Source organism: Macaca thibetana, chromosome 9 (genome assembly GCF_024542745.1).
Source record: "Macaca thibetana thibetana isolate TM-01 chromosome 9, ASM2454274v1, whole genome shotgun sequence".
NCBI lineage: Eukaryota > Metazoa > Chordata > Mammalia > Primates > Cercopithecidae > Macaca > Macaca thibetana.
Window position 1 is genome coordinate 120,992,389 of NC_065586.1, and position 21,577 is coordinate 121,013,965.

At 39.7% G+C, this 21,577-nt stretch overlaps 2 protein-coding genes across 4 annotated transcripts in view; one reads left to right on the forward strand and one right to left on the reverse strand.

Annotated features, from left to right (window-relative positions):
- Positions 1–21,577, reverse strand: part of EEF1AKMT2 (EEF1A lysine methyltransferase 2) — a 331,933-nt gene that overhangs the window by 176,336 nt on the left and 134,020 nt on the right. The window lies entirely within an intron of this gene.
- Positions 1–21,577, forward strand: part of ZRANB1 (zinc finger RANBP2-type containing 1) — a 70,770-nt gene that overhangs the window by 5,985 nt on the left and 43,208 nt on the right. Inside the window, exons 2-3 of one of the 3 annotated variants that reach the window (XM_050803727.1) lie at positions 17,395–17,569; positions 19,445–20,295. In XM_050803727.1, coding sequence (XP_050659684.1) covers positions 17,529–17,569; positions 19,445–20,295 — 892 coding nt within the window. In that variant the 5' untranslated portion in view covers positions 17,395–17,528. Of the gene's footprint in view, positions 1–17,394; positions 17,570–19,444; positions 20,296–21,577 lie in introns of those variants that run through there. The other 2 variants (XM_050803728.1, XM_050803729.1) reach the window with 2 other exon arrangements.

The following is a 21,577-nucleotide window of genomic DNA, read 5'->3' on the forward strand; positions in this document are numbered from 1 at the left end:
TCCAGCACTTTGGGAGGCTAAGGTGGGTGGATCACGAGGTCAGGAGTTTGAGACCAGCCTGGCCAACATGGTGAAACCCTGTCTCTACTAAAAATTCAAAAAAATTAACTGGGCATGGTGGCGTGCGCCTGTAATCCCAGCTATTTGGGAGGCTGAGGCAGGAGAATTGCTTGAACCCAGGAGGTGGAGGTTGCAGTGAGCCAGGATCGTGCCACTGCACTCCAGCCTGCCTTGGAAGAAAAAAAAAACTACCTGAGATTGGTAATTTATAAAGAAAAGAGGTTTAATTGACTCACAGTTTCTCATGGCTGGGGAGGCTTCATGAAACTTTTAATCATGGTAGAAGGCGAAGAGAAAGCAAGCTCCTTCACAAGGCAGGAGAGAGAGTGAGTGGGGGAAGTGCCACGCTTTTAAACTATCAGATCTCCTTAAAACTCACTCAGTATCACAAGAACAGCATGGGGAAACCACCCCCATGATCCAGTCACTTCCTGCCAGAACCCTCCCTCGACACATGGGAATCACAATTAGCGATGAGATTTGGGTGGGGACACAGAGCCAAACCATATAGCTGGGCAACATAGCAAGACCCTCTCTCTTACAAAAAAAAAAGAATTTTTGTTATTTTTGTTGTTCACATATTGAGGGCAAACTGTCCCCCTCACTCCTGAACTAACACACCCCAGTTTTGATTTTTCATCCTTTGTCAAGTCAATTTTTAATGTGGGTGGTCTCTTTTTTTTTGAGACGGGGTCTTGGTATGTTACACAGGCTGGTGTCAAACTCCTCAGTTCAGCTGATCCGCCCGCCTCGGCCTTCCAAAGTGCTGGGACTGCAGGCTTGAACCTCCGCTCCTGGCTGTAATGTGGGTAGTTTTAATTCATATAAATAAAAAATACTTGAATGCATAAGATACTAATTGGAATCACTTGCATATCTTTCCAATTTTTTCTAAAAAAAAAAAAAAAAAGCAGCTTCATTGAGGTGTATTTCATGTACAATAAAATTCACCCCTTTAAAATAAAATTCACCGCTTTAAAGTATACAATTCAGTAGTTTTTAGTATACTTATAGAGTTGTACAGCCATTACCAACCACTATATAATCCTGGAACATTTTCATGACCCCAAAAAGAAACTCTACTCATTAAGAAGTCATTTCCCCCTTGCCTCAGCTCCTGGCAACTACTAATCTACTTTATCTCTCTAGATTTGCCTGTTCTGGATACGTCATAAATGGAATTGTACAATATACGACCGTTTATGTTGCTTTTTTCATTTATAATGTTTTCAAGGTTTATGTTGTGGCCTGTGTCAGTACTTCCTTCCTTTTTATGGCTGGCTAGTATTCCATTGTATAAACAGCATTTTGTTCATTCATTGATTGATGGGCATTTAGTTTTTTTCCACTTTTTGGCTATTATGCTGCTGTGAACATTTGTACAAGTTTTTGTGTGAATGTAAGTTTTTAGTTTTCTTGGGTATATACCTACAGATGGAATTGCTGGGTCATGTGCTAATTATGTTTAACCTTTGAGGAACTTTCTGCCTCTTTTCCAAAGTGGTTGCATCATTTTACTTTGTTTTTAATTTGAGACAGAGTCTCACTTTGTCTTTCCAGGCTGGAGTGCAGTGATGTGATCTCAGCTCACTGCAACCTCTGCCTCCTGGGTTCAGGCGATTCTCATGTCTCACCTTCCTAAGTAGCTGGGACTACAGGCACGCACCACCATGCCTGACTAATTTTTGTATTTTCAAGTTGTATTTTTTTAGTAGAGACGAGGTTTCGTTATGTTGGCCAGGTTGGTCTCGAACTCCTGACAGGTGATCCGCCTGCCTCGGCCTCCCAGAGTGCTGGGATTACAGGCGTGAGCCACCGCACCCAGCTCATTTTACATTTCTGCCATCAATGTAAGTTCCATTTCTCTACATCCTAATCAGCACTTGCTATTGTCTTTTTTTTTTTAATTGTCATTCTAGTGGAATGGCATCTCCTAGTTTTTATTTGCATTTCCCTGATGACTAATGATATTGAGCATCTTTTCGTGTGCTCATTGGCCATTTGCATATCTTGTTTAGAGAAGTGTTTATATCAAGTGTTTTCCTCATTTTTCATTTGGGTTATTTATCTTTTTGTTAGTGATTTTTTGCAAGAGTTCTTTATTCTGGATACAATTCCCTTACCTATATTTGCAGATATTTTCTTCTGTCTGTGGGTTGTCTTTTCACCTTCTTTATGGTGTTCTTTGAAACACAAAAGTCTTAATTTGATGAAGTCTAGTTACCTATGTTTTCTTTTGTCACTTGTGCTTTTGCCTAACCCAGGGTCGTGACAATTTATGTTTTCTTCTAAGAGTTTCTTAGTTGTAGCTCTCAAATTTAGGTCTCTGATCATTTTGAATTGAGCTTTGCGTATAATTTGAGGCAGAGGTCCAACTTAGTTTTTTTGCATGTGGCTGTCTAGTTGTCCCTGCACCATTTGTTGAAATACACTTAGTTTTAGCAGTGCACAGTCATGTATAGCTTAAATGTTCTGAGTAATGCATTGTGAGGTGATTTTGTCATTGTGCGAACGTCATAGAGTCTAGACAAAACCTACATGGTGTAGCCTACTAGCAGTAGGCCATGGGTTGTAGCCTGTTGTTCCTAGGTCATAAACCCTGTATAGCATGTTACTGTATTGAATATTGTGGTGTTTTTCTAACACAAAGGTAAGTGTTCATGAGTGTAAACGTAAACATACAAAAAGCACAGTAGAAATATAACGTAAAAGATTTAAAAAAAAAAATAGTGCACCTATATAGGGCACTTACCATGAATGGAGCTTGCAAAACCGGAAGTTGCTCTGGGTGAGTCAGTGAGTGAGTGATGAATGAATGTCAAGGACGTACCATACACCACTCTAGACTTTTATGGACAGTGAACACTTTGGCTACACTAAATTTATTTAAACATTTTTCTTCAAAAATAAATTAATCTTAGCTTATTGTAACTTTTTAACTCTATAAATTTTTAATTTTTAAAAAAACTTTAGACTTTTGTAGTAACACTTAAAACACAAACACATTGTGTAGCTGCACAAAAATATTTTCTTTCTTTAGATCCTTACCTTATAAGCTTTTTTCTATTTTTAAGCTTTTTTTTGTTAAAATCTAGGACACACATTAGCTTAGTCCTACACAGGGTCAGGATCATCAGTATCACTGTCTTCTACCTGTACATCTTGTCCCACTGGAAGGTCTGCAGGGGGCAATGACATGCATAGAGCTATCATCTATGATAACAATGCCTTCTAGAATACCTCCTGAGGGACCTGCCTAGGGCTTCTTTACAGTAGACTTTTTTTTTTCTAAAGTAAGTAGGATTAACATTGTAAAATAACAATCAAAAGTATAGTAAACTGGTAACATACTTATTATCATGATCAGATATTATGTACTGTATATAATTTTACATGCTACACATAGCTAGATTGCCAGCACAGTAGGTTTGTTTACACCAGCATCACTACAAATGTATGAGTAATGAATGTGTTGTGCCATGACATTATGATGGCTTTGATGTCACAAGGCAAATTTTTCTGCTTTGTTATGTAATCTTATGGGACCACTGTCACATATAGTCTGTCTTTGATCGACACATGGTTATGCAGGCCATCACTGTAATTATTCTCAACTGTAAGTTGATTTATTGCAAGGCAGGATTCCCTGGATATATGAAGAAATTATCCCTATTCTGCAGCAGAAGGAAAGGGTCTCTCTTAGTGTTGCACAGTAAAAGTTGTAACAATACACTCGTGTGTGGAATTCTGAAGACATCACTTCTGTGATTTTTAAACCACTTCTAAATCCTTTCCTCTTTTGTTTGTGGTGGGTAATTACTGTCACTTTTTGGTATTTAATTGAGCTAAAGTTTATTTTTAAACAGGAACTAGTTCAGTTTTCAGAACTAGCTAAACTTTTTGTGGAATACTGTCTTTTGATAACAGCAGAATATTAAGTTTCTTTTTATTGACTAAATGATTAATAAGCAATGGTTACATGCAGATAATGTTTAGGGACATAATGAATTTTTCACAGTTGAGTGTTAGAAACAAATCATAATCCAGTAAACTAAGAACTATTTTAGAAGTTTGTTTTGAAGTGGTAAAAAAGGAATTAAAGGTCTGGCGCAGTGGGTCATGCCTGTAATTCCGGCACTTTGGGAGGCCGAGGCGGGCGGATCTCTTGATGCCAGGAGTTGGAGACTAGCCTGGCCAACGTGACGAAACCCCATCTCTACCAAAAATACAACAATTAGCCTGGGCATGGTGGCACATGCCCGTAATCCCAGCTTCCTGGGACACTGAGGCATGAGAATTGCTTAAACCTGGGAGGTGGAGGTTGCAGTGAGCTGAGGATCGCATCACTGCACTCCAGCCTGGATGATAGAGCAAGACTGTCTCGAAAAAAGAAAAAAAGTAAAAGGACTATATTTAGCATGAGATTGATGTTGGTCAGGGTGGGCTTTACTGAGGTGGGAACATTTGAGCTGGTCCTTGATGGAGGAGTACCAGATTTCTAGGTATATAAAACTGGGTAAGAAGGGGAATAGGAGTAGCCAAGCGTCTTGTTACGAGTGAAGGCATGGAGACATGAAAATTACATGTCATCTTTAGGGACTAGCAGAGGTTGCGGTGTAGCCGAAGCATGCGAATGAGGTTGGAAAGGCACTCCTAGCACTTGATCCTCACCTTCCCCCCGGGGCTGGGAATTAGAGGGGAGGAGTGATCTCCATAAGTGTGGGTCATCTTTACAGATGTGAAGAGCCATTACCCATCCCTCCCCAACTGTGCAACTGTAAGTGTGTATTGGGAAGATATGTCAGGGATATTTGTGGTATATATTAGAAGTGTTGAAGGCATTGTTTTCATAGAAATTATTTTAGCAAATTTTTTTTTTTTATTGGGCATCTGCTGTGTGATTTGAAGTTGCTTAGGATTTTCTGAAAGATTACATAAAATACTGTTGAAAAGATGATTGCATATAAAACATATAATGTGTTCAATATTAAGTGTGTTAGAAAGCACATATACTAGATATTGGGATACACCTGTGAACAAGACAGTCTTTGCTGTAATTGTGTTCTATTTACACTCTAGTGTGGAGAGACAAATGCAAAAAGAAATGTCAGATAGTGATAAGTGCTATGCAGAAAATTAAAGTAGGGTGATGTGATGGAGAATGCCTGAGTGGTCAGAGAAAATCTTTCTGAGGAGGTGACATTTAAACTGAGATCTCAATGACAAGAATGACATGTGGAAAATCTGGGGAAATAACATTCTAGGCAGAGGAGATTTCTAATACAAAGCCCCTAAAGGGAGAATGATCTTGACTTGTAAAAGGAACAGAAAGAAAGTCACCTTATGTAAAAATTTGTAAGTAAAGCTGGGGAGTTTTAATTTTATTCTCTGTAAGGATGGTGGATAGAGTGGAAGTGCTATATCACTTAATCTCGGCAGTAATCGAAGTGACAAATAGTGGTGGCTTGGAATAGGGGTATAGCAGGGGAGTCTAGAGTGAAGCAAATTTGTGGGGACTTGTTTAGGAGGTAGTATGAGTGGTAGCTAGCTAGTCTGTTTTGTAACCTGATAATCTTGGGCAATGTGTTTACAATCATGGAAGGTTGTGGTGCATTAGCGAGGGGGCACTAGAGTCAGAACTGGGGTTCACTTGCTAGCCTGTGACCCTAGATGAGATGTTTCACCTCTCCTGAAGGCACAGATTCTTTTTTTTTTGTGACGGAGTCTCACTTTGTCACCCAGGCTGGAGTGCAGTGGCGAGATCTCGGCTCACTGCAGCCTCTACCTTCCGTATTCAAGCAATTGCCTCAGCCTCCTGAGTAGCTGGTATTACAGGTGCACACTACCACACCTGGCTAATTTTTTTTGTATTTTTGTTAGAGCCGGGGTTTCACCATGTTGATCAGGTTGATCTCGATCTCCTGACCTTGTGGTCCACCCACTTGTGCCTCCTAAAGTGCTGGGATTACAGGTGTGAGCCACCACACCTGGCCGACACAGATTATTATTCATAAAAATGGAGGCTGGGTGCCATGGCTCATGCCTGTAATCCCAGCACTTTGGGAGGCCGAGGCGGGTGGATCATGAGGTCAGGAGTTTGAGACCAGCCTGGCCAACGTAGTGAAACCCTGTCTCTATCAAAAATACAAAAATTAGCTGGGTGTGGTGGCACACGCCTGTAGTCCCAGCTACTTAGGAGGCTAAGGCGGGAGAATCACTTGAACCCTGGGAGGCAGAGGTTGCAGTGAGCTGAGATCTGCCATTGCACTCCAGCCTGGACAACAGAGCAATACTCTGTCTCAAAAAAAAAAAAAAAAAAAAAAAAAAAGGAGATGTGGGGTACTTTAGGAGGGAAGGTACCTGAGTATTCAGTGAAGTTAGTGTTCTTTACCTAAAGCTCCATACAAAACTTAAGTTGATGTTATGTCAAGCTGACAAGTGTTCATGCTATTAATTATAGGACTTGGGTTTTGAAGTGATCAGTTTTAGCTCTCTACTTAAAGATAAGTAAGCCATTATTGTCCCTATTTTTTCAGATGAGAGGCTTGGGTCCTAAGGATTTGGCTAGTATTTCAGATGTAAGAGAGGGAGAGGGACTCAGACTCACGTTTTGGAAGTGCAGTACATTTCCTTCCTTCTTTTCCTTCGTTTTCCTTCGTCTTTCTTTCTTTCGTGGACTCTCGCTCTGTCGCCAAGGCTGGAGTGCAGTGGTGCAACCTTGGCTCACTGCAGCTGCCTCCTCTTGGGTTCAAGCAATTCTCCTGCCTCAGCCTCCTGAGTAGCTGGGATTATAGGCACCCACCACCACGTCCAGCTAATTTTTGTATTTTTAGTAGAGGTAGGGTTTCACCATGTTGGCCAGGCTGGTCTCAAACTCCTGACCTTAGGTGATCTGCCTGCCTTGGCCTCCCAAAGTGCTGGGATTACAGGCGTGAACTACCATACCCGGTCCGGTACCTTTTCATGTATGTGAGAGAACTAGATATAAATATCAAGAGATGAAACTGGTTTTCTGTAGTACAGTACATTTCTATGCTTTAGTGAAAGATAATATATTATTAAAGGGAAATATTGTAGGATATTCTTGATATATATATTTGGAAGAGTAGCTGAGAAGATACTTAAAAGATTAATTGTGGCTGTGTACAGTGGCTCATGCCTGTAAACCCAGGACTTTGAAAGGCTGAGTCGGGAAGATTGAGGCCTGGAGTTTGAGATTAGCCTGGACAATGTATGAGACCTTGTCTCTAATAAAAATTTAAAAAATAACTTGGTGTAATGGTGGGTGCCTGGAGTCCCAGGTACTCTGAAGGCTGAGGTGAGAGGATCGCTTGAGTCTGGGAAGTTGAGGTTGCAGTGAGCCGTGATCATGCCACTGCACTCTAGCTTAGGCCACAGAGTAAGATCCTGTTAAGAAACAAAAACTGGTCGGGCGCGGTGGCTCACGCCTGTAATCCCAGCACTTTGGAAGGCCTAGGCGGGCGGATCATGAGGTCAGGAGATCGAGACCATCCTGGCTAACATGGTGAAACCCCGTCTCTACTAAAAATGCAAAAAATTAGCCGGGTGTGGGGGTGGGCGCCTGTAGTCCCAGCTACTTGGGAGGCTGAGGCAGGAGAATGGCGTGAACCCAGGAGGAGGAGGAGCTTGCAGTGAGCTGAGATCACGCCACTGCACTCCAGCCTGGGCGACTGAGCGAGACTCCGTCTCAAACAAACAAACAAACAAAACAAAACAAAACAAAAACCAGCCATGAAGGGCTTTTTATGCCATCTTAAGGATATATATATAATTTTTGGAGACAAGATTTTGCTTTGTCTCTTGGCTGTAGTGCAGTGGTGTGATCATAACTCATTGCAGCATTGACCTTCCGGGCTCAAGTGATCCTCTCACCTCAGCCTTCCGCCTAGCTGGGAATACAGGCGTGTGCCACCATACCCGGCTAACTTTATAACAATGTTTTGTGAAGATGGAGTCTCACTATGTTGCCCAGGCTGATCTCAAACTCCTAGGCCTCCCAAGGTGCTAGGATTACAGCAGTGGTTCCTACCACTCCAGCCCTGTGTCCTTTTAAATACTTTCCATTATTATTATTTTTTGAGACAGAGTCTTGCTGTGTTGCCCAGGCTGGAGTGCAGTAGTGTGGTCTTGGCTCACTGCAGCCTCTGCCTCCCAGGTTCAAATGATTCTCTTGCCTCAGCCTCCCCAGTAGCTGGGATTACAGACGCCCACCGCGACTCCCGGCTAACCTTTGTATTTTTAGTAGAGACAAGGTTTTACCACATTGACCAGGCTGGTCTTGAACTCCTGATCTCAGGTGATCCATCCACCTCGGCCTCCCAAAATGCTGGGATTATGGGTGTAAGCCACCGCGCCCGGCCTAAGAATACTTTATTTTTTTTAGAGCAGTGTTAAGTTCACAACAAAATTGAGCAGAAAGTACAGAGAGTTCTCATATACCTGCTGCCCCCATGTTTTCCCCACTGTCTACATCATTCCCCAGGGTGGTATATTTGTTAACAATTAATGAACCAGCATTGACACATAATCACCCAAAGTACGTAATTTACATTAGGATTCACTCTGTTTGTAGATTCTATGGGCTTTGACAAATTTATAATGAAAAGTATCTTTCATAATAGCACACAGTGATTTCACTGCTCTAAAACTCCTCTGTGCTCTTCTATTTATCCCTTCCCTCTAACTCTTGCAATCCACCTGATCTTTTTACTGTCTTCATGTTTTGCCTTTTCTAGAATGTTGTATAGTTGCAATCATTCATTATGTAACTGTTTCAGGTTGTCTTTCACTTAGTAATATGCATTTAAGGTTCATTCATGTCTTTTTGTGGATTTATAGCCCATTTGTTTTTAGAGCTGTATAATATTCCATTGTCTGAATGTGCCACAGTTTATCCATTCACCTACTGAAGGACATCTTGGTTCTTTCCAACTTTCTGCAATTAGAAAAAATTTCCCACACTATACGGGTGTAAAGGTTTTTTTTTTTTTTTTGAGATGGAGTCTTGCTCTGTTGTCCAGGCTGGAGTGCAGTGGTGCAGTCTTGGCTCACTGCAGCCTCCGCCTCCTGGGTTCAAGTGATTCTTGTACTTCAGCCTCCCAAGTAGCTGGGTCTATGGGTACCTGCCACCACACCTGGCTAATTTTTTGTAATTTTAGTAGAGATGGGGTTTTACCATGTTGGCCAGGCTGGTCTTGAACTCCTGACCTCGAGAATCCACCCACTTCGGCCTACCAGAGTGCTGGGATTACAGGTATGAGCCACTGTGCCTGGCCAAGATTTTGCAGTTATAAATGAATCTGCTGTGAAATCCATGTGTAGATTTCTGTGTGAACATAAGTTTTCAACTCATTTGGGTAATTAGCAAGGAGTGAGATTGCTGTATCACATGACCAAAGTACATTTTTGTGAGAAACTGCCAAATTGTCTTCCAAAGTGACTGTACCATTTTGAATTTCCACCAACAGTGAATGAGAGTTCCTGTTGCTCCACATTCTTGACAGCATTTGGTAGTGTCAGTGTTTTGGATTTTAGCCATTCTAATAAGTATGTGGTGGTATCTCATTGTTTTAATTTGTAATTACCTAATGATGTATGGTGTATTTTTGTATTTTTAGTAGAGACAGGGTTTCACCATGTTGGCCAGGCTGGTCTTGAACTCCTGACCTCAGGTGATCAGCCCACCTTGGCCTCCCAAAGTGCTGGGATTATAGGCGCGAGCCACCTCCCCCGCCCCCGCGTTTGAAGAGATGTTCAACATCTTTTAATATGCTTATTTACCACCTATATATATTCTTTGGTGAAGTGTCTGTTCAGATCTTTTGCACATTTTTCAGTTGAGTGGTTTTCTTATTGTTGAGTTTTAAGAGTTCTTTGTATATTTTAGATAACAGTCATTTATCTTTTGCAAATTTTTTTTCTGATTTTTGGTATTCTCATTGCCTTGATAGTGTCTTTCACAGAGCAGAAGTTTTAAGTATCAGTGAAGTCCAACTTAATCAGTTTTCCTTCTTTTTTTTTTTTTTTTGAGATGGAATTTTACTCTTGTTGCCCAGGCTGGAGAGCAATGGTGCAATCCCGGCTCATGCAACCTCCGCCTCCCAGGTTCAAGCGATTCTCCTGCCTCAGCCTCCTGAGTAGCTGGAATTACAGGTGCGCGCCACCACACCTGGCTAATTTTTTTTGTATTTTTAGTAGAGACAGGGCTTCACCTTGTCGGTCAGGCTGGTCTCAAACTCTCGACCTCGTGATCGCCTGCCTCGGCCTCCCAGAGTGCTGAGATTACAGGTGTGAGCCACCGTACCTGGCCGACAGAAATTAAATTCTGAATGAAGTAGCATGTTCGTAGTTCTTGCAAACGTCGTTTTATTGTTTAAATGCTGGATTGACGTGTATTTTTGGAGTTAATTGTTCCATTTCCATACATGTTTAAGAAAACTGGTCTTTCATCCAATTAGATTGCAGGTTCTCTGATCACAGGGACAGTGTTTTGTCTAGTTACATCTTTCCATATTTCTGAGCGCATGGTAAATCTTTGGTAAATGTTGCTCTAGGTTGTTACATTAGTTTTGTTTGGGATTGTGATTTAAGGTACCTGATTGACCTAGGATGTCTCAAACTGTGTAAAGGAGCTGTGCTCTAAGATAGGTTCTAGTGAAGCTCAAGACTTATCTGTATTACTCCTCCTCACTTTCTTGTTATGATTGAGGAGCTGAAGTGTTCAGATAGAGTAAGTATGTAAAGAGCTAGAGCTCCTCCTGAGATGATAAGATGAACAGAAAGAGCATTAATATTGTTTCATGCTAGATTTGACACAATATAAGTTAACTTTTTTCTTCTAGATCTTCTTTCCTTCTAGTCAGTGGATTGCTAATTGTCTAGTGGTTTAAAAGGAAACAGAATATTAGAGTTGTAACTTTTATTACAGTTTTTTCTAATGTAGCCTTGACAGATTAAAATGTAACATTTAAATTTGTTATATTTTGAAGACTTAGGTTTGGTTGGAATGAAGTTAGTTGTAGCTGTAGAGGGTTGTCACCTCAGTTAATTAAGGCATAGTGCTGATAAGGCCAAGGTCACCCTGGCAGGTGTTATTTAATTTTACTTTGTCCAACTTATCCACAAATTCCTAGGAAGTGTACAGTATGTTTAGTTCAAATCTACTCATTTGATACAGATGCTATAGATAATAGTGACCTCTTTTTATGGGAATGCCAGCTCATTTTTGATATCTAATTATTGATTATTTACATACAATTTCACACTAATTTAGGACTTTTAGAAGATAATGATTGCAAAAGATTTGTACTTGTGTTATTGTCATAGCTAGATTTGAATAGTTAAGCAGTGTATGGGTTGCCACAGTGCCAGGTTTGTTTTAGGATGGTAGACTTTCAGAGCAGTGACGAAAGGAACAAACTTTTATTGAACAGTTTTGTGGCTCTTAGTAGTCTAATCCCTTCAATTTGTAGATGGGAAAACTGAGGCTCAGAAATACGAAATTTTGATTAGGAATTCAGTTTTGGACATGTTAACTGTGAGATACTTGTTAAACATTCAGATTGAGATGTCAGGTGGGCAGCTGGTTTTACAAATCTTGAGTTAGGGGAGAGATCCAACTTGGAGATACAAAATTTTAAATTATCACCAAATAGCTGATATTTAAAGCCCAGGGATTGACTAAGGTCCCCAGAGTAGTTAGAGGTTAGAGAGAAGAGGACCAAAGCTTGGGGCACTTGGCTTTTTAATTCAGAAACATAAGGAAGCCAACAAAGAAGTTTGAGGAAGAAAAGCTACTGAGATTGGAGGAAAACCAGGAGAATGTCTTGGAAACCATGTTAGAACAGTATGTTTAATTGTGGATTATAGAACCAGAGAGCTTCAGACTAAGTCATTTAACAAATAATTTAGTGATTGTTGTATTTTGCCTAAGAGTTCTTTTTATTTCAAATGCTGAACTTGTAGAGGCAAAAGTGTTTAATAATTTTGGGGATTCAATTACAAGTTACGTATTTTTTAATGGGGCTAGAATGTGAAGGTGCTGAAGTCACTGCTTGCTGTGTAATATTCTAGATATTTGTTGATGTAGTTCTATACTTAAGTATGGACCTAACTGGTGTGTTACAAAATGAGGGAAAAACAAATGTAATAGGTTTTGCTCAGTTTATAATCTGGTCAAGGATATAGGAAAACATAATAAGTGTATCAAACATGAATCTTAGTCCGAAAACTCAGATGGAAAGAAGGTACCACATTTGCTTTCTTTAAATTAACTTGATTTGAATACTACTTCTTCGGCAAGAAATTCAACCTCAGTCATCCTTGGGGCTCCCTCTCCTCATGTTCTTGGAAGGCCTGGTGTCATATGGTTCAGATTTTGCCTGCATTGGTTATAGTATTGTCTTCCACTGTCCTCCACAAGGTTCCATCAGGTTCTGTGGCTCTGCCACCAACTGTGGGCCCTAGTGCCTGTGACTTGACACCTAGTTTATATCTAGCAGACACTTTTTACTGAGGTCTTGCTGCCATGGAGTTGATTCCATCCTCTCTAGAATTTCTTCTGAGATTGCTCACAAGGTCTACTCCTTTCTTTCATCGAGTCGTTCAACATGGTCTCTTCTTGGGTTTTACTAAACACAAGGTGCTTCTCTACCTTCCGTGCCACTGGAATCTCTGAACAAAGGGTTTTGAAAGCCTGGCTGTTTGACTGGAAATCGAAGGGAGGGATGGAAATAGAAGGGTGTGAGTGACATAGGAAAAACATGAATTAGTGTTCCAAAAACTAGCCCCAAGAGGAAATATAAAGTGCCAAATGTCAATAAGTATGGTTGCTTGGAGTGTGCTTGGAGTGATTTGAAAACTTCATGAAGATGAGACTTGAACTGAGCCTTAAAGAATGTAGAATTCATTATAAATGATGGTGTCTGTTGTGCTTCTGTATCTAAGGCAGTACCTTCATGTGTATATTGTTGGGTGGTGGTGACACATGCATGAGTCAGGGGCGTGTGTGGCATGTTTGGGAGTGAGTGTGTGGTGCGTGTGTTTGTTACAGGAAGGAGATGAGAGTTTCTACTGTTGCAGAAGAGCCTCAGAAAGAGAATTGTGGAACAATCAGCTGGATGAATTTAGAAAGGGAAGATGCTTACAAGGCTTTGATAGTAGTTCTGACCTGAACTGGAAAAGGATTGATGGCAGTGGGAATGAAAAGGCAGTAATTGGGTAGAAACCGCTAGAAAGAATCTGTGGGGAGAAGGCAGAATTTAAGGTGATTCTGAGTTCTCTGCTGGGTGCAGAGGTATTAATAGTGTCATTAATGGAAACTGGAAAAGTCAAGATAGAAGTTTGTTGTGAGAAGAAGATAAGGAGTTAAATAGATGATTTGATAACCTGTTGGAGCCCTGAAATGAGGTTAGATTTGTAGATAAAGGGTTTACCATATCATTGATCTTCACGATCCTGCTCTAGACTGGTGGTTTTTCCTGTTGACTATTGTGAAGAAGACAGTGATGAAAGAATAACTGATGAGAAAAGAAGAGATGAGTATGTGCGATATTTTGGCTTAAGTATTTAAAACTTTTTTATTTACAGAAATTTTATAATTCAAAATTACTTTGTAACATTTTAAAAGCCTGAAAATTTAGCATGCTTGGAAAATCCTTTTTAGTTTTAGCTTTCGTCTTTATATCCCTAAGACGTTCTCTGAGCATTTGTAAATCTCCACAGGTTTATATTAATAATCTCCACAGGTTTATATTAATAAGCTAATATTTATATTAATAAGTATAAATTTGTATTAATAAAGCTAATAAAAATCTTTAAGGCTGCTTTTTGTTGTTGTTTGAGACGGAGTCTTGCTTTGCCGCCCAGGCTGGAGTGCAGTGGTGCAATCTCTGCTCACTACAACCTACGTAGACCTCCCAGATTCAAGCAATTTTCCTGCCTCAGCCTCCTGAGTAGCTGAGTAGTATAACTTCTCATCATTTGAAACTACTGGCAGTTGAGCTTATCTCAGTTTGTTTCTTGAGTTTGCACTTGAAGGGAATTCTTTCTTTCTTTCTTTCTTTCTTTTTTTTTTTTTTGAGATGGAGTTTCGCTCTTGTTGCCCAGGCTGGAGTGCCGTGCCTCAATCTCGGCTCATTGCAACCTCCGCCTCCTGGGTTCAAGCGATTCTCTTGCCTCAGCCTCCCGAGTAACTGGGATTATAGGCACCCACCACCATGCCCAGCAATTTTTGTGTTTTTGGTAAGATGAGGTTTCACCATGTTGGCCAGGCTGGTCTTGAACTCCTGACCTCAAGTGATCCACCCACCTCAGCCTCCCAAAGTGCTGGGATTACAGGCGTGAGCCATTGTGCCCAGCCGAGAATTATTTCACTTCTTCAGTTCTTCATATTGTTTAGTAGATGGTTGGGGAAATTTGTAGTGTAGCTACAATTTTGAAGAATTGACTTCAGTATAAATATAATTCTTATACAGTGTTTAGTATTGTTTCACAAATATTAAACATGACAGTATAAAAAATGTTCAATTACGTAAGTCCCTTTCCACCGCCTGCCATTAGTACATACACCATAATACTTGTGCACTCTTATTATTATCTGAATTGGAAAGTATATAATTAAAAACAGTTACGAATTTAGTACTTGTAAATTTAGCACTAGTAAATGGTTGATATATTTAAGAGACATTATTCATTCTACAGGCAGAGCTTGATGCACAAATGGATTCCTGGTCTCCTTGGTCCACAGGATGGAAACTGTTGGTATTGCATTTGAACCAAGGAATATTTGTCTTAAGAGTAGCAGTTTTGTCTAGTTCTCCTTAATGAAGGCCCAGATTATGTAGATTTTATTGTGGTTTTATTTTACCAATTAATTGAAATTTGAGTCCTTGGATAGAATTTGCAAATCTGCTTTGCATGCAGAATTAAACTTGTAAACTAAATTTACTTGGGTGTATGAATGTATTTAATACTTAAAGTGATATTTAGTAAGTTTTATTTCAAGGTAGAGTATTAATTTTAGAGCTGGCTACTTTGGAAATAATTTTATGTACTTTTTGGAATGTTTTGACATCTGGAAAAAGTATCCTCTGTTAATTTCTTCATAGTACTGCAAAAAAAAAAAGACACACACACACACACACACACACACACACACACAGTTCAGTTGATGTTATCCTTACTTTTTAGTTCTGTTTACTAATTACCACAGGTAGAAATAGCTGTCTCAGATAATCTTCAGTGAATTTTTTTTCTTTTTCTTTTGTGTTTTTGTTTTTTTGAGACAAGGTCTCACTCTGAGTACAATGGTATGATCATGGCTCACTGCAGCCTTAACCGCCCTGGGCTGAAGCGATCCTCCTGCTTCAGCTTCCTGAGTAGCTGGGACCACAGGCATGTGCCACCACCCTTGGCTAATTTTTGTATTTTTTTGAAGAGATGGGGTTTTGCCATGTTGCCCAGGCAGGTGTCAAACTCTTGGATTCAAGCAAGCCAGCTACCTAGGCCTCCTGTGCCGGGATTATAGGTGTGAGTGCCCAGCCACTCTTCAATAAATTTTACCTTGCAGTTGCTAAACAACATTCCTGCAATGTTTCAAGTTCCCTTAGAGTGAAGACTATACATCATTACATTTTTTTTCTTTGTTTTTCCTTGAGACAGTCTTGCTCTGTCATGGCAGGCTGAAGCACAGTAGCACAATCATAATTCACTGTGGTCTTGAACTCCTATGCTCAAATGAGCCTCCTTGGCCTCCTGAGTAGCCGGGACTATAGGCACAGGCCACTGCACCTGGCTAATTAAACAAGAATTTTTTTTGTTTGGACGGGCGTAGTGGCTCACGCCTGTAATCCCAGCTCTTTGGGATGCTGAGGCAGGTGGATCACTTGAGGCCAGGAGTTTGAGACCAGCCTGGCCAACAAGGTGAAACTCCGTCTCTACTGAAAATTAAAAAATTGGCTGGGCATGGTGGGATGCTCCTGTAGTCCCAGCTACTCAGGAGGCTGAGGCAGGAGATTCACTTGAACCCGGGAGGCGGAGGCTGCGGTGAGCCAAGATCGTGCCACTGCACTCCAGGTTGGGTGACAGAGTGAGACTGTCTCAACATCAACAAAAATTGTGTGTGTGTGTGTTTTTTTTTTTTTCCTTTTTTGTAGTGATGGAGTCTTGCTATGTTGCCCAGGTTGGTCTTGAATCCTGGGCTCAAGTGATCCTCCCACCTCATTCTCCCAAAGTGCTGGGATTATAGACTTGAGCCACTGTGCTTATTATCTAATATAAGGCACATCTCTTAAAACTCTTGAGCTTGGTTTTGGTATTGCTCAGTTACCTGGATTTTCAGAGGTTGGTGGGCTAATTAGGCAGCTATCTGTCCATTATTTTACCAGGCATTTATGACAGTGATTATTTTTTATGGCAATTTTTTGTTTGTTTTTTAAATCAGCCTAGACATTTAACTATATTATGCCAGTATATTAGTTACATGAAGATTAGCTAAGATAACGTAAGGTTACGGGCTGTTTAGTTGGGCCTACAAACATAGTAAGACTTATCAAAACAAGTATGGATTTTGAATGTGAATATTTTAAAAGATATATTGAAATTACTTAGAGTAGCCCTGGATATATGTTCATTATGGATGGCATTTATCTTGTTAATAAGTTTCTACATGCTCATTTTAATTTTCGGTAGCATGAGCAAGTAACTTATATTTCGTTCCTGAGAAACTAAAAGAATCTGCCTGAGGAGTATGAAAATTGCCATTAAATCTGTATTGTTTACTTTCTGGATGCTTATATGATTATAGTTCTCTGCTCTTCCACACATTTTTGGGCTGCTATCAGGTTGTAAGTAATCATTATACAAACTAAATTTAAAAATTTAAGCAAGATAATTTTATATTCCTTGGATCAGGGAAAAAAATGCAGTTGCTGAAGGTTTCATAGCTAAATATAAGCAATTATTTTGCTTTTTCTACTTTTTTGGATTTTATCATCTTTTCCCTTTTAGTAATAGAAGTAATAGAGGTAGGAATTAACTTAGCACTGCCAAATTAATGGTAATATTAGACCTTTGTACACAGCACAGGATTAAGGTTATATAGAAAAATGTCTCATCCGTGTTTAATTTGGCTGACCAGCTCAGTTGATTAGCCAGTTTTATTGTTCTGTTAAATTAAAATTCTAAATATAGTTGTCCATTGTTCAAATAAATGAGTAGGGTTAAAATAGAGAATTGATAAAAATAAAGCCTTAAAAAACCTTTTAGCTAAAGTAGCAGGCTTCAAGTGAAATTCAGTTTTGGTCTCCTTTACAGGAATAGCTATTCACAGTCAGACAGAACCACTTATCACGTTTTGCAGTATCTCCTGAGGAAGTCAGAATCTGAGCCAGCATGAAGACGGAATCTTGTCTTCGATCTGATTTGCAAACCGTACTTTTATTCTAATCATGTGCAAGGTGGAGGTTATAGCGTGGGAACTAAAATCTTAGTAAGTGTGGTTTTTATTTTAGCTATTAAATAGTGTATATTCTTATAGTGATTTTTTTTTTCTTCTTAGCAGAGTTCACACTATAAATGGTGTATGGACTTGGCAGGCAGGAACATAATACAGTATACTTCAAAAGTGAAAGATTTAGGCCAGGCGCGGTGGTTCATGCCTGTAATCCTAGCACTTTGGGAGGTCGAGGTGGGTGGATCATGAGGTCAGGAGTTGAAGAGAAACCTGGCCAAGATGCTGAAACACCATCTCTACTAAAAATATAAAAATTAGCCGGGCATGGTGGCATGCGCCTGTACTCCCAGCTACTTGGGAGGCTGAGGCAGGAGAATCGCTTGAACCTGGGAGGTGGAGGTTGCAGTGAGCTTAGATTGCACCACTCCACTGCATTCCAGCCTGGGCAAAACATAGCAAGACTCCATCTCAAAAAAACAACAACAAAAAAGGAAAGATTTAACCCTCTAGGTTCAGGAAAAATCCCTGAGAAAGAGCAAAGCTTCTGTGCTCTGCCTAGGATTTCTTTCTCTTTCCTGCTGAAAAATAGGTGTTGGGATGATACCGAGTTAATAAAAGTATTTAAGAAAAGTGGCCAGTATCTAAATTCAAGCCATTAAAAAAAAATCATTAAATTTGTTATATAAGTTGCTTCATTTATGAATTAGTTGCCATTAAATTATGAAGTCTTTCTTCATTATAGTGTATTGTTAGCCCATTGTTGAATCCTAGGACTCTTTTAAGTAGTGTGAATATATTTTAAATATGAATTGAATTTTTTTTTTTTTGTGGGGGGATGGAGCCTTGCTCTGTTGCCCAGACTAGAGTGCAGTGGTGCGATCTTGGCTCACTGCAACCTCTGCCTCCCGGGTTCAAGCAGTTCTCTGTCTCAGCCTCCCGAGTAGCTGGGATTACAGGCGCCCACCACCATGCATGGCTAATTTTTGTATTTTTATAGAGACGGGGTTTCACTATCTTGGCTGGGCTCGTCTTGAACTGCTGACCTCATGATCTACCCACCTCAGCCTCCCAAAATGCTGGGATTACGGGCGTGAGCTACGATCCCTGGCCATGAATTAGATTTTGAGTATATTTTAAATATTCAAAATTTAAAATATTTTAATCATGAACATTCACAATTACATTGGAATGATTATGCTACTAGTTATTTCAGTGACCTTCCACAGATTTAATTTTCCCCGATACAGTCTTCTTCTTTTTGCTCCAAATAGAACTGGATTTTGAGGCTACAGAATATCAAGGAACTACCTATTTCATAATGTTACTTTGTTAATTGTAGCCATTACTTCTTAACATGTTTCTTTACTACCTGTGCTAATTAAGAACAGTGGATAATTAGCATTTTAAGCTGCTTTTCTCCCTTAGTGAGAATGATAAAATTTGATCTTCTGAATTCATGAATCATAATCTGTGTTCATAATTTGAGAATGGTTATGTGTTTAAGCTATTATTTAGTTTGTGTTGTTTCCTCTACCTTTTTCTCTTTAAACTATTGGTTACTTTTCTAAATTGATGTGATGGCCTCCCTGAAATTAAACATTTCTATTAGTGGCTTCCCTTTAATCTCATCCTTCTTAGATCAAATCTCCTTATATTTCCTGCCTATCTCTTTTTGCATTCCAAAGTTCAATTTTATTAAATCCCAAGGTCCAAGATTTTTTCTTTTGAGAATTTATCTCCAGTGTTTCTATGGAAATCAAAAAAGAAAATTAGGATAATTCAATGTCAAAATGTTACATGCATCTTTTGAGAAATTTATATTTTGTAGGTTGAAGGGCATGCTTTTTGGAGAGCATATTTTTGGAGGTGGAATGTAGTTATTTTAATAACCATGTCCTATATTATTTATAGCTTCCTGCCTGACACAGCTCACTTCAAGAAGTGCACAATGTCAGAACGTGGAATTAAATGGGCTTGTGAATATTGTACGTATGAAAACTGGCCATCTGCAATCAAGTGTACTATGTGTCGTGCCCAAAGACCTAGTGGAACAATTATCACAGAAGATCCATTTAAAAGTGGTTCAAGTGATGTTGGTAGAGATTGGGATCCTTCCAGCACCGAAGGAGGAAGTAGTCCTTTGATATGTCCAGACTCTAGTGCAAGACCAAGGGTTAAATCTTCGTATAGCATGGAAAATGCAAATAAGTGGTCATGCCACATGTGTACATATTTGAACTGGCCAAGAGCAATCAGATGTACCCAGTGCTTATCCCAACGTAGGACCAGGAGTCCTACAGAATCTCCTCAGTCCTCAGGATCTGGCTCAAGACCAGTTGCTTTTTCTGTTGATCCTTGTGAGGAATACAATGATAGAAATAAATTGAACACTAGGACACAGCACTGGACTTGCTCTGTTTGCACATACGAAAACTGGGCCAAGGCTAAAAGATGTGTTGTTTGTGATCACCCCAGACCTAATAACATTGAAGCAATAGAATTGGCAGAGACTGAAGAGGCTTCTTCAATAATAAATGAGCAAGACAGAGCTCGGTGGAGGGGAAGTTGCAGTAGTGGTAATAGCCAGAGGAGATCACCTCCTGCTACGAAGCGAGACTCTGAAGTGAAAATGGATTTTCAGAGGATTGAATTGGCTGGTGCTGTGGGCAGCAAGGAGGAACTTGAAGTAGACTTTAAAAAACTAAAGCAAATTAAAAACAGGATGAAAAAGACTGATTGGCTCTTCCTCAATGCTTGTGTGGGTAAGTTTCTGTATTCTGCATTTTTTGAATGGGATGGGAAAAGGTAGTAAAAATGATACGAAAACAGCTGGGTGTGCTGACACATGCTTGTATTTGTAGTCTTAGCCACTTGCTTGAGACCATGAGTTTGAGGCTGTAGTATGCCATGATCGGTCTGTGAATAGTACCTGCACTCTAGCTTGGGCAACATAGTGAGACTGTCTCCATGCCCACAAAAAATATGTATATATGTGTGTGTGTGTGTGTATGTATGTGTGTGTGTGTGTGTGTGTATATATATATATATGTATGTGTGCACAAAGTCACCAACATTTAATTCATTCAGCATGATAGCTGTACTTTCAAGTATACATACATAAAAATTTGTGTATCTCTGATCTTGTCATAACTTTGTACTAAGTTGCCCACAATTAATTGTGTTCATGTCTCTCCATTACTGGAGGCAGGGGAAACTTTTAAGTTAAAGCAAAGGTTTTACACATCAATGGTAAAATATATACCTGGACTTTAAAACTGCTACTCTGTTTATTGTAACAAGATGTAACTGAGGAACACCAGCTGCTGTTTCCAAGTATTTGTAAACAGTGTGAGCATCTTGTGATGATAGAAGCTTTAGTCAGATGTTAAAAATACCACAAAAATGTGTGACTCCAAGAAGTTGAACAAACATATTGACCTTGAAAATACTGGTGTTAATTTAACATGAATGTCATGTAGTAAATATTTGCAAACTTTATGGAACTGATTACATGTAGCCAGCTGATTCCATACTTCAAGTTATGGTTCGTAGGTAATACTGTTAAAGGACAGAGACATAGGAGAGCAGAGTTTTTTTTTCAGTTCTTGACCTTGTGAGTTAATTGTGATGTAATTCACAAAGGCAGTGACTTGAGTCTTCAGTATTTTTTTGAGTAGATTAGATGTTTGATTTTATTAAATTATTTGGATGGGCTGCTTACTTTGACGTTCAGTCTGATTACTAAGTTTAAACTTTGTGTGGAACAATAGCTAAGCCTTAACTATACCTTAGCTGTATGTTTTCCCTCAGTGCCAATTTCTTTTTTTTAATCCCTCTGGGTCCAGCCCAAGAATATGGAAGTTTTAGGTGTATGAACCTGTGAGTCCTAAGAATTGATATCCAAGAAATTGTGAGTTTTAAAATTAATTTTTATGTATATTATATATATCATTCCCCACCCCCCCAAAGATGGGATCTCAGTCTGTCACCCAGGCTAGAGGGCAGTGATGCAGTCATGGCTCACTGCAGCCTCAACCTCCTGGG